Genomic DNA, 13,864 nt, shown 5'->3' on the forward strand with positions numbered 1-13,864 from the left:
TTTAGATGCTCAAAGCGATTTGACTACTATAGCTTTTGCCCATGTTGGGACATGCTCTAGGCCTATGGTATCTCTGGAGGGGGAGTGGAGTGGGAGGCGAGGCAATGGTCAGTTCTCATTTGTTCCCAAGGGCAGAAGCTTCCCCGAGAGAGGTTGGAGAGAGCAAGAATGGACCTACGGACTCTGGTATAGATCCATCCTCCTCCTCCTGGATGAAATGTTTCCAGGGCCTGCAGACCTTTCTGCAAGGGTGCCCAGAGAAGGTGAAGCAACCTACTATGTAGGGATCATGTGCTCGGGCCTCCCATTTGACAGTCACATTGCGCAAATGCTACAAGGAGGCTTTCCTTGGTAATGTTCAAGGGGGTGTGGATCATGAGACATCGGAGAATTCTGATGGGGAATTGGATTTCTCACTTCTAGAAGAGGGAGAAATTGCATATGATTGAGAGCTGCTTTGGACTCTGCTCAGATTTTTCTTTTTCTCACAGAGATGTCTTGCTGAGTTTGTTGGTTCAGACCCTGAACACGCTCGGCATGGCCCGACTCTGTTGGCTCAGACCCTGAACACACTTAGGGGAAGATTTTTAAATGAGCGCACGTGGGGTACATTTGTACGCGCTACCCGGTGCACACAAATGTACACCCGATTTTATAACATGCGTGCGCGCTCCATCCTTGTATCGACTACCGGGGCTTGAATGCCATCACGATCAAGGACCGGTACCCACTTCTCCTAATCTCTGAGCTTTTTGACCGCCTTCAAGGTGCTAGAATCTTCACCAAATTGGACCTCAGGGGAGCCTACAACTTAATCCGTATCATGGAGGGGGACGAATGGAAGACGGCCTTCAATACCAGAGACGGCCACTATGAATACCTAGTGATGCCATTTGGACTCTGCAACGTCCCTGCTGTGTTCCAAAATACCATGAATGAAATCTTCCGAGATTTACTATACCATTGTGTAGTCGTCTACCTTGACGATATCCTAATATTCTCCAAATCCCTCTCTGCTCATCGTCAACTTGTCTCCCAGGTGCTACAGCGACTAAGAGAAAATCAAATCTATGCCAAGCTCGAGAAGTGTCTTTTTGAGCGGGAAACTCTCCCATTCTTGGGATATATCATCTCTAGCAAGGGGTTCAGCATGGACCCCAGAAATTGAAAGCTATTCAAGAATGGCTCCAACCATCCGGCTTGAAGCCGCTTCAGCGATTTCTAGGTTTCGCTAACTATTACCATTCATTCATCTCCAACTATGCCTCTATTGTCACATCCCTAACTGCCTTAACCCGGAAAGGCACTGACACCAAGCACTGGTCCTCCGAAGCTATAGCCGCCTTTCTTCACCTCAAAGAGGCATTCCTTCATCAGCCGTGCCTTCATCATCCTGACCCTCTACGCCCGTTTATTATTGAGGTGGATGCCTCCTCTGAAGGTGTAGGAGCTGTTCTTAGGCAGAACTCAGTCCATCACACGTTACACCCTTGCTCCTTCCTTTCTCGCCAATTCGCCCCCGCAGAACGAAATTATGCCATCGGTGATAAGGAGCTCCTGGCCATCAAGAGGGCCTTCAAAGAGTGTCGCCCTTGGTTGGAGGGAGCCCAACATCAGATCACGGTCTATACAGACCATAAACATTTGGAATATCTGCATCGGGCACAACGCCTCAACCCCGACAGGCTCGGTGGGTGCTATTTTTTTACTAGATTCAATTTCATCTTGCGTTATCGTCCAGCCGCCAAGAGCCTAAAAGCAGATGCACTGTCTCGAGTCTTTGAGACTGTGGATACCCCTGAATCCTCCCAGTTCATAATTGAACTATCGCGAGTCCTGCTATCCTCTACCATGACCATCCCTCCTGGAAAGACCTTCGTACCACCCCACCTGCGGAAACAGGTTCTGGCTTGGGCCCATGACTCCCGCTGCTCGGGTCACCCGGGACAACATCGGACATTGCACACCCTTCGTTGATACTACTGGTGGCTCAGGGTCACTAAAGATGTTCGATCTTATGTGGAATTGTGTCACATGTGTGCCCGTCACAAGAAATCTCCAGGATCGTATCCAGGCTTGCTCCAACCCCTGCCAGTGCCTACTAAACTGCGGACTCACATCTCAATGGATTTCATTGTTGACCTACCCTCGTCCAGTGGCAACACCGTCATCTGGGTAGTTGTTGACTGATTCAGCAAAATGGCACATTTTGTACCACTTCCAAGGTTACCCTCCGCATCCCAGCTAGCTCAGTTATTTGTCCAGCATATCTTCAAACTCCATGGTTTACCCAAAAGCATCCTGTCCGACCGAGGACCCCAATTTACTGCGAGGTTCTGGAGAGCACTCTGCCAGAAATTCGATGTCACATTGGACTATACATCCGCATACCACCCACAAACTAATGGTCTGGCGGAGAGAACGAATCAAATGCTCAAACAGTTCCTTCGCATCTATGTCAATAATAAACAAGACTACTGGGCAAACCTGCTTCCGTGGGCCGAGTTCACTCTCAACTCACACCCTTCCACTGCCACCAGTTCATCCCCATTTCAGCTAGTCTATGGCAAGCAACCTCGACCGCCACTATCTGTTCCTGTAACCGTGGCATCTTCGGTGGCTCAACTCTCCACTTAGGAACTACATCGACTCTGGATCTCCACCAGTCACGCTCAAGGTCAATCACATGGCAAAGAAATATTCCAACTGTCGACAAAGACCTTGTCCTCCTCTTCGACCTGGTCAGAAGGTATGGCTGAGCACTCGATTCATCCGGTTAAAGTTACCATTGATGTGACTTGCCCCTCGGTTCATCGGGCCATTTCCCATCCTCCGTCATAATGGCATGGTGGCCTATCAGCTTCAACTACCACCATTGCTCAAAATCCACAACACCTTCCATGCCTCCCTTTTGAAGCCCTTGGTGTTGTCCTGGCCTTCTAGCACATCTCCCATACCTCAACCTCTCTCTTCGGAAGACGACACCACCTACTAGGTCCGAGAGGTGCTGGACATTCGGAAACATAGGAAAAGATGGGAATACTTATTGGCTTGGGAGGGGTTCGGCCCTGAAGAAAATACATGGGAACCCCTTGCCAATATTCCGGACCGGAACCTTCTTGCTCAGTTCCATACTGACCATCCGTCCAAACCCAAACCTCCTGGGAGGCACCCTAGGGGGGGGGTACTGTTGTGGTTTCTGGCCGCGGGCGGCCGTGGCCGACCCCCCCCCACCTCAGGTTGCAGCGTTGGGGACGCTGCCGCCACCGCAGCAGCAGCGGAAAAGCACTCTGGTGCCAGTCTCCTGCTCGCCACACTCGTCCCTGCTCCCTGGAATGGGTCCCTGCGGGATTTGCTGGAGGGGGAGACGCCCCCGGGCTTCCTCTTGCAGCATCGGGCCACTCTGCAGGCACTTCCGGGATTGGCCTTGGCTGCCCTGCTCTTAGGCGTGAGGCCGCACCTCCTGAAGATATTTAAAGGGGCCTCGTCCTCTAAATTGCCTTCACCTGCTCCAGATGGGCCAGGCACAGGGAAGAATTTAAGGAGACTTCCTCCATTCATTCTTTGGCTTGGCAACGAGTCTGCTCGCTTTGGTGAGTCTTCTGGTGCCTTGGATTTCCTGGTTCATGTCTCTATTTCTGGACATTTCTCTGGTGTGTGACTTCGGACTGGCAAGTGACGATTCTTCGGTGTGTGACTTCGGATTGGCAAGCAACAATTCTTCGGTGAATGACTTTGGACTGACAAGCGACGATTCTCCAGTGTGTGACTTCGGCCTGGCAAGTGGCGATTCTCTGGTACTCGACCTCGGACTAACTTCGACGGACCTTCCACCTTCAAGGGCCCACCTAAGTCCCAGCGGTCCGGGTCCCTATGGGCTCCTCCTGGGGGGGCCATGGGCTTCCAGTGGCGAAGATCCAGCTGGCCCTTGCACCGACTCCACATCTCTTCGACCTCCCAAAGGTCCATCTAAGTCCCAGTGGTCCGGACCCTACGGGGCTCCTCCTGGGGGAGCCGCGGGCTTCCAGTGGCAAAGATCTGGCCTGTTCCTGCTTCGATTCAGCCTCGCCACCCGACGGGGGAACCCGAGGAGCCATCTCCTCAGGTGGTACCAACTCCCCCTCGGTCCAAGGGTTCATATCTCTCCAATTCATAACATTTTCAATGTTATCACTTATGTTAAATTTGGGAAACAAGTTTTCCATTGTATTTTTGGGCAACTTCACCTTCTTCCGGTTCCTTGGAGGGGAGCAAATTTGCTTAGAAGCTTGCTTAGAAATTTATGGTTGTTACTGTTATCTTGGCTTGGGTATAGGTTTATACTGAGGGACTGCAGGTGGCACACTAGGTTATGTACAGTGTCAGTGAAACTTTCTCTGTCTCCATCTGCTGGCAGAGAGGCAAAACCCAGGAGTCTGGACTGATCTGTAGTACTACAGGAACAAAAATTAGCAGGTAAGAACCAATTTTCTTTTACTAACATTAGAATTGGTTTCTGTTTTGGTTTCAAAACCTCAAACCATGGAAGTATGGCATAATGGGCCTGATATTCAACCAGCAGATAGCCAGATAAGTAGGACTTCTAGTGGCCACTGAATATCTGCTTAAGTTCAGCAGCTGCTAGATAGCCGAATAAGTCACTGTACAATGTACTCTTGACATAGCTTGATAGCACATGCATCAAGCTAGGGCGAGAGTACATTATAGAAATCTCATCTTTGTGCACCTGTCCTCACTCCAAATCACTTCAAATCTTCACTGATGTGTACTGTCCTATTCGTACCTCTGATTGTGCATGTAAAATTGCTCCCTAAACCCTAGACCACCACCTTAACCTCACCTCGAGTTACTAGTTGACCCTCCTACAGTGACTAATATGTGCCCTTTGGGGAAACCCTACAATATCCAAATGTAATCTGCTTGAAAGAAGGGAATATAAATCAAAAAAGACCAATCTAACTTTGGCAATTTGACGGTTAGGATTAATCATCCAAATGACAGTTGCAGTTAGTCATTATGAACATCTCCATATCTTTCATGTGTGCTGCCTGTTTTGCATAATCCATGATGCCTAGGAACTCCCATCAAGAAATAAAGTTTTGCTTAATCCTAAAGAACATATATACTTGGAAACATAGTAGTTACATAGAGAGGCTTGGGTTAATCTAGATCAAAGGTGGTAATTCACATGAGAAGAAAAAGATTTGCATTTTGGTGCTGTAGTTCTCCAAACATAAGATAGGGATTAAGAAGTTTTTTTGACCAGGTGCTGATTATATAGAGGAGGAAGTAATATCTGAATCCTAGCATCACTAGTTTTGGCAGCCAATTTGAAAACTGCAGTAGGATCAGTCATCTCATGTGATTTAAACAATGAATATGACAGCTTGGCCTAGTTCTGGGGGAAGGGCAGAGCAGTGCAAATGATCCAGTTTCTGAAGGAGACTCTGGGTCATGCCTAGTTCTTGAATTTACATCCTCATGCATTACTGCATTTACAGGCCATGTTTCTTCCAGTTAAAATTAACCCTTCTGCTCTGATTCTAAACATATTAATTCCATTTTCCCTGTACATACCCGGATCAGTCCAGATGCCTTGGTTTATGCATCCCTGCCAGCAGATGGAGACAGAGAAAAGTTTCACTGACACTGCTTCATTAACCCCAGTGCCACCTGCAGTTCCTCAGTATTTTCTGTCTCCCGCAGATGGCACAGAGTGCTGAACCTGCTGCTCTGCAGTTTTTCTTTTTCAAGTTTTTCTTTTGAGCCTTCCCCCTGGGGGTTCTTTATTTATTTATTTTTCTCATTAGGATTCCTTGTGGGTCCTACCCTGTCTGGTAGAGGCAGACTGGCCAGGGTTATTACCCTTTTGTGAGCCCATCTGTGCGCCCGTGGGATGTACATCTGGTTGTCCAGGTCCCTCTGCTCACGAGGCCGCCCAGGTGGCTGCAGGCTCCGCTGGGATTTTTTGGTTCCCCTGTTCCTGAGGCTACCTGTTCTTTTTCATCAGGATAAAAGTTTTTTTTTTTTTGTTTATGTTTTGGATAAAGTTTATTAAAAAAACAAAACAGGGTTGAGACGGGCAGACAGCAGCACAGCTCTGCGGGCAACTTACACACTGGTTCCTGGTAAGATCAGCTCTGTTGTGAGAGAGCCAGTTTTATTTTGGTTCTTTCCTCCATTTTTCTGCCTACCCATGTGGTGGTCTTTTTCTTTCCCTCCCCCAGCATGACCCGAGGTACCGCGTACCAAGCCTATGGCTCGGCGAGCTCACGACTAAACAGAGCCAGCCTTTGTGCTGCTTGTTTGGAGGGTGGGGAGGGTTCCTCTGGGCTCCTCTGCCTGCAAAGCGGCATCATTGTTTGGGCGATCTGGTGGCTATTTTAGGTTGTGGCTCTGTCTGGGGTGTTGTTTCCTCCTCTGAGGGCACGGGAATGGTGGCCATTTTGGATTTTTTCGGTGGGCTGTTCTTGCACCATCTGGGAGAGTGGGGAGGGTCTGCCATATTTGTCTCCAGCCCGTTCCGACATTGGGGTCGGTTGGGGGGGATTCGAGGGGGGTTGGAGGGGGAGGAAATCACAGGTCTGCCTGGTACTGCCACTGGCCCTGAGGGGGCTGGGGAACTGAGAATGTTCTCCCTGGAGTTTGTCTTGTTGCTCCATGATGCCTTTTTGGTCAGTATACAGCCTGACTGTGGAGTCACTTGTAATAGGTCTGAGCAGGCACTGTCTGGAGGAAAATCCGGACCCGCTGGTATCCCTGGTATCCCTCTGTTGCCCCTGGCTCAGAGGTTTCCTGCACCTCCTTCGGATCCTGTCTCAGATATGGCCCTGATGACTCCGGCGATGCTCCCAGGGAATCTGGAGAAGAGTCTGATCCAGGGATACCAGCGGGTCCGGATGATCCGGCAACCTTGCTGGGAGATGTTCCAGGAGTCCCTAGTCTCTGTTCTGAGGACACAAACGAGGTCCGCCTGTTCCGAAGGGAGGAACTAGATGTGTTGCTCCCTTTGGCCTTTCAGGTGTTGGGAGTTAAATTGCCCCAAAGTGATCCAGATTTAGAAGGGGCAGATCCTGTCCTTGATGGGGTATGAGGTCCCCCAGCTTCCTTCCCATTCCATAAGTTGGTTAGGAAGTTAGTAGAAGTGGAGAGGGGGATTCCTGATGCTACTCTTAAGGTTGGTAGGACCTTGAGAAAGCTTTATCCACTTCCAGAGGAGGACTTGGAATGTTTTGTTCTCCCTAAGGTCGATGCAGCGGTGTCCACGGTTACTAAAAGGACCACTATTTCTGTCATGGGTTCTGCGGCAATGAAGGAAATGCAAGACTGCAAGTTGGAGGTGCAACTCAAGCGGATTTTTGAGGTCTATGCTATGGGTTGCGTGTGGCGATTTGTTCAAGCTTCATGCAGCGGGTGCAGCAGCTGCAGGTCCTCCTTTCGAAGTCGGGAGAACAAATAGAAGCGGCGGATGCTCTCTTTGATTTGGTGCGTTCGTCCTCTAGGGCTATGGCTTCAGCGGTTGCAGCCAGAAGATTGCTCTGGTTGCGAAACTGGTCAGCGGACATCTCCTCCAAAATGCAGTTAGGGTCATCGGTTGTTTGGGGACGATGTCGAGCAGTTGATTCAGTCTCTCGGGGAGAACAAGCTGCTACGTTTACCTGAGGATAAGCCTAGGGCGAAAAGATTTTTTCAGGCCCGGTCTTGATTCTGTTCCGATAGGAGATCCAGGCCAGCGCAGGCCGCCCCTGGCTCTTAGAGGTCTTTCTCCCCTAGGGGGAATTCTTGGGGGAAGTCCTTTTGGGGGGGCCTGAAGGCCATTTCGTGGGGCTGCAGGAGGATCTGCGGCCAGTGGCAAGTCTTCACAATGAGGCGAGGCCGGTCCACTCCATCATTCCTATTATAGGAGGTCGCTTGACTCAGTTTTACTATTGGACCAAGATCAAGCAGGATCAGTGGGTTCTCAGTATAATAAGAGACAGCTACATGTTAGAATTTGCTCGACCCATTCGTGATCTTCTTCTAAATTCCCCCTGTGAGCCAGTGAGCAAGCAGGTGGCTGTGTGGGAGACTCTAGCGCGTCTCCAGGGCTTGGGGGCGGTCATTCCGGTTCCCTTGGTGGATCTTCAGATAGGGTGCTATTCCATCTATTTTGTGGTCCCAAAGAAAGAGGGCACATTTCAGCCCATTCTTGATTTGAAGAAGGTGAATGTCGCCCTCAAAGTCCCCCGCTTCCAGATGGACACATTGCATTCTGTGATGGCGGCGGTTCACAAGGGGGAGTTCCTGGCTTTCCTGGATCTCATGGAGGCCTATCTGCACATTCCAATCCACCCAGACTCAAAGCATTTTTTTCAGTTCATGGTCCTGGCCCAACATTTTCAATTTTGGGCCCTTCCTTTCAGTCTGGCCACAGCCCCACACACCTTCACCAAGTTGATGGTGATGGTACAGCGGTACCTTGGAAAGAAGGTCTCCTGGTACATCCTTATCTAGATGACTGGCTTATCAGAGCAAAGTCGGAAACTCTCTGTCTTCGGTCGGTCTGCAGAGTACTACATATCCTTCAATCTCTCGGCTGGGTTGTGAACATGGCCAAGAGTCATTTGACTCAGACGCAGTCCCTGGAATACTTGGGCGCGAGGTTCAACACACTGATAGGCAAAGTGTGTCTTTCGGGAGAAAGATTGAGTAATCTTCAAAATCGCATTCGCCGGTTACTGCAGTTGCGAGTTCCCAGAGTGTGGGATTATTTACAAGTTCTGGGCTCAATGACTTCAACCTTGGAGTTAATTCCCTGGATGTTTTTCCATATGAGGCCACTGCAAAGGGCGTTTCTGGTGTGTTGGAAGCCAATCTCAGAGGAATTTCTCTTGCTGTTACCTCTCGAGGGGGCGGCCAAGGAGAGTCTATCTTGGTGGCTTCAGACTCCCAACCTCTTGCGCGGGTTGGACCTCGAGGTCCCAGACTAGGGGATAATGATGACCAACGCCAGCTTTTCTGGCTGGGGGGCAGTTTATCAACATCATGCAGTCCAGGTTAACTGGTCTGCGAAAGAGTCTGCATGGTCTATCAACTGGTTGGAGACCATGGTGGTCTGTCTTGCCTTAAGGGAGCTCTCACTGTTAGTAAAAGGTCACTTGGTTCGGATTCTATCAGACAATGCAATGGCAGTGGTGTATATCAATCGGCAGGGCAGAACCAAGAGTCAGGCGGTACCTTGGTAAGCACAAGTCTTGATTCATTGAGTGGAGTCCCATCTAGAGCAGATAGCTGCATCTCACATAGCAGGCATCGAAAATGTTAAAGCGGATTTTCTTAATTGCATTCAGTTAAATCCAGATAAGTGGAAATTGTTGGAAACCACGATGCAGCTGATCCGGAGGCTTTGGTGGTCTCCTCATGTGGATTTGATGGCGACTCATCAGAATGCCAAGGCATTTTGATTCTTCAGTCGAAGGTTGATCCGTCCAAAACCTGCTCATTTCCCAGAGGTGGAGTCGCTTGCTCAGCTGTAATATTGTCTTATATGTACAGATTTGTTAGCAGCATGTTTCTAGTTTTGCATTTGTTACTTCGTTGGTTTTTGGTTTTTGCATTGAAGTTTTTGGCTTGGGTACAGATCTATACTGAGGAACTGCAGGTGGCACTGGGGTTTATGAAGCAGTGTCAATGAAACTTTTCTCTGTCTCCTTCTGCTGGCAGGGATGCAAAAACCCAGCTGTCTGGAGTGATCCGTGGTACTACAGGAACGAAATTTAGCAGGTAAGAACCAATTTTCCTTTTTTTTTTTCCTTCTTAGATCCCCCCCAGGATACTTTGGCCTTTGCATTGGAGAATTCAGTCAGACAGGAAGGAGACTCTGTCACCCTGACGTGTTCCAGCCGCAGTAACCCTGCAGTGACAAACTATAGCTGGTACCAGGGCATAGAGGAGGAGGCCCTTCAGCACCATGGACAGCAGATAACGCTGCAGAACGTGAGCTGGGACGGCGGCCCCTATTACTGCAGAGTCCAGAATGCACTGGGAACAGGCTTGTCTCCTCCGCTGAACTTAAATCTGCTGTGTGAGAGATAAGATAAACCATTATTTTAAACAATGCCTAATACTTTTTGTGCCTAATTTTCAAAAGCATTCATGTGTGTAGCATGCATTTTTTATGCACGTAAATGGGCATTTTGAAAATTGCCCAGGGGTTATACATGTTTAATTACACACGGAATAGATTTTACATGTTGTTTTTTAATGTGTACTTCAATTTTCAAAGGTATGCAAGTAAATATATATGTATACATTTACATCTGCTCTTTAGCAGGCCTAAATCTGTGCACGTATGCCATGTTGGGTTCCACGTACACCCACTAACTTTCCAAGCATAAGTTTACTGTGAAAATTCAAGCTGAAGTCTGTGTGTATTTTCTACATGTGGATTTCTTCTTTAGGCAGGTTGTTATAAAATAATCCTCCCTGGGAGTGTGAAATGCCGACCTGTAGCCAGATACTGTTCTCAATTTTATTAAAGTTTACAGAGGCCAAATAACTGGAAAACAGATAACCTATCTTGGTAAAGTAAGCCAGACACGTTATCTGGGGTATTCAGTAGGATAAACCTACCTTTGAATATCTCTGATTAAAGTTATCCAGCTATCTGTAGCCTGATAACTAATCCTAAATGGATATCTTTTAATATGGCTGGTTAGATGTAACATTATCCGGCTATAGGTAGCCAAATAAGTTTAGCCTCAATTGTCCATATTCAAAAGAATATAGGCCGTTAAATACCAAGCTACAGGGTTTTTAAAAAATAAACAGCACAGGCCTAGTGCCCTCTCTCAGCCCTCTTCCCCCCTGAACTCCACATGCTTGGCCCTGCTGGACTGAACCTACAGCCTCCCCCTCCCCCCCAACCCCTTCCATCTCCAGAAAAAAAAAAGGGGGCCAATGCTGGCCTTTATAGCCCCCCCTCGCCTGCTAAATTCGTAATTAGCCTCTAGGCCCCCGTCCTCCCTCCAACCGTAACCCTCCCAACCTCCATCACAAAGTTCTTCACTCTAGATCACTGGTCCCCAACCCTGTCCTGGGGGCCCACCAGCCAGTCGGGTTTTCAGGATATCTACAATGACTATGCATGATAGAAAATTTGCATGCACTGCCTCCATAACATGCACATTTTCTCTCATGCATATTCATTGTGGATATCCTGAAAACCCGACTGGCTGGTGGGCCCCCAGGACAGGCTTGGGGACCACTGGTCTAGATCACAGTAGCAGCGACAGACATGGGCCCAGCGCTTCCAGTGTAGCATTGCTAGGGAAGCAAAGCTGAAAATGTACCTGTCCCCAGGTGACAGAAGAAGCACTGCTCCTCCCTGACTGCGGTAGGGCAGCCACTGTGATCCAGGCTGAAGAACTTTGTCAGGAAAGGTACCAGGAGAGTGGGCTGGGGGGGGGGGGGGAGGTTTATTAAGAATATGGATTGACCTAGAAATGGGGGGGGGGGGAATTAGAGGTTGGGACCATTCCTTTTATTTTTTATTTCTGGAGATATAGGGGATTTGGGGGGGGGGGGGAGGAGAGGTTATGGGCTCGGCTCAGCAGATCTGAACATTTGGAGCTTGGGGAGGAGGGGGGAGTGATACGGCAATAGGTCCACAATATATATTTTTTAAAACCCTGCAGCTCGGCACTTAACCAGCTATATTCTTTTTTATACAGCCAGTTAAGTAAACTCTGGAATTAAACTCTGGCATTCATTGCCAGAGGATGTGGTTAAGGCGGTAAGTGCAGCTGGGTTTAAAAAAGGTTTGGATAAGTTCCTGGAGGAGAAGTCCATTAACTGCTATTAATCAATTTGACCTAGAGAATAGCCACTGCTATTACTGGCATTAGTAGCATGGGATTCATTTAGTGTTTGGGTGCTTGCCAGGTTCTTATGGCCTGGATTGGCCTCTGTTGGAAACAGGATGCTGGGCTTGATGGACCCTTGGTCTGACCCAGTATGGCATGCTCTTATGTTCTTAAGGCTAAAGTTATCCAGGACATGTTCCCAGATAACTTTAGACCTGGTTTTGGGAAAGTCTTGATTCAGCCAAATAACTTATCTGGCCCTGACCTGGAATGCCCCCAGCCCATCCCTTTCTTATTCAACTAAATCTTAATCAGCTACCTTTAGCCAAATAAGAAAGGGGAATATTCAAAATGTAACTAATTGAAGGAATCAAACATGTGCTGTCAATTACCTATTAAAGTATTATTTCCTTTATTCAACAACAATTGAATAATTGAACAATTTTCTATTGAATCTATATTTTATTAATTTTTATTTTAGTTTTTTTTTAAATTGTGTTGATAATGAGAGGAAAGACCTCAGAACTGGCAAAGGACTTGATTTACACAGAAACTCTATAACCAGTTGTTTCAGTCTTATTACCTCTTTTTTTATTTTTACTTAAAATTCTTAACTAAATTAATGTTTCTTCTTAATCTCTTAATTGTCTGTAATGTGCAGTTCACAATATTGCTATTTGTATTGCAATTGAAGTTAGAACAACTGGCATTTCTGATATAATCAACTTTGACATGCAACTCAGATCCTCATTACAGCAACTTAAGTTTGACGATGTAGCCCAATTAGTAATAATCCACAGAACGGAGCAAACTTACGTCATGCATTCTGTTGAACGGAGAAAACTTCATATGTTCAATTTATGTAAATCTTATCCCGACATTATAAACAGCAAAGAGGCACCAATCTCACAACTTGTTCCATGTTTCCAATTTTCTGATAGCAAGTGTGTGCCTGTAAACACCGCTGAATCTCATAGGCGGCGGATAGGTGTAGTTATTCAGCGTGAAACTGGCGGCGATAAGGAATCTTACCTTTCGCTGCCAGCAATGTGTCCGTGGCGTGGGCCCCCGGTGCCACCCCGACTCCTTCTCTTCCGGGGGCCGACTCCACCTCGACTCCACCCCGAGCTAGCCATCGTACGCGAAAAGGGACTTGCGAAACGTCCCTTTTCTCATGAGATAGCGTTAGAGAATGACCCTCTTAAGTTGCTGTTATGAAGATCTGAGTTGCATGTCAAAGTTGATTATATCAGAAATGCCAGTTGTTCTAACTTCAATTGCAATACAAGCAGCAATATTGTGAACTGTAGATTACGGACAATTAATTCCCTGATTTTTCATCCATCGAATATTCATCCATCGAATATAGTTGTTCAAATTGTTAAGATGCAATTTCCTTTCATATTTCAACCGATGTGATGTGCAAACGAATGTCGGTATATAAAAGCATTAAATAAATAAATTCTAAATTTGCCATTTAGATAGATAACTTGTGAGTTATCATCTAAATGGCTTTGAATATTAACCTCACAATTTACAGATCAGCACATTTCCCACAGTGTTTGTGCTGTAGAGTAGGATAGGGGATTATTTTATTGATCAGAGCATTTATTTATTTATTTATTTATTTATGGTTTTTATATACCGGAAGTTCCTGTATACAATACATATCACTCCGGTGAAATCCCTATAGAGTAGAAGGGGCTTTAGTTTCTTCAGCACTTGTAATTTAAAGAAGCATTCTTTTGTAGTGTTATTTATGAATTTGTTGAGGCTGAGTCTGTTGTCTAGTAGTACTCCCAGATCTCCCAGTCTGTTGTCTAGTAGTACTCCCAGATCTCCCATTTCTAAGAACATAAGAACATAAGAACATAAGAAAATGCCATACTGGGTCAGACCAAGGGTCCATCAAGCCCAGCATCCTGTTTCCAACAGTGGCCAATCCAGGCCATAAGAACCTGGCAAGTACCCAAAAACTAAGTCTCACAACATCTGTGCTATAGAATAGAAATGTGCATTAT

The 13,864-nt window shown here is 47.1% G+C and overlaps 1 protein-coding gene across 1 annotated transcript in view; it reads left to right on the forward strand.

Annotated features, from left to right (window-relative positions):
* Window positions 1-13,864, forward strand: part of LOC115076260 (sialoadhesin-like) — an 81,565-nt gene that overhangs the window by 32,230 nt on the left and 35,471 nt on the right. The window contains exon 5 of the mRNA XM_029577510.1: window positions 9,800-10,063. Within this exon, the coding sequence (XP_029433370.1) occupies window positions 9,800-10,063 (264 nt within the window). The remainder of the gene's footprint in view (window positions 1-9,799; window positions 10,064-13,864) is intronic.

This window comes from Rhinatrema bivittatum, chromosome 14 (genome assembly GCF_901001135.1).
Source record: "Rhinatrema bivittatum chromosome 14, aRhiBiv1.1, whole genome shotgun sequence".
In the NCBI taxonomy this organism is placed as follows: Eukaryota; Metazoa; Chordata; class Amphibia; order Gymnophiona; family Rhinatrematidae; genus Rhinatrema; species Rhinatrema bivittatum.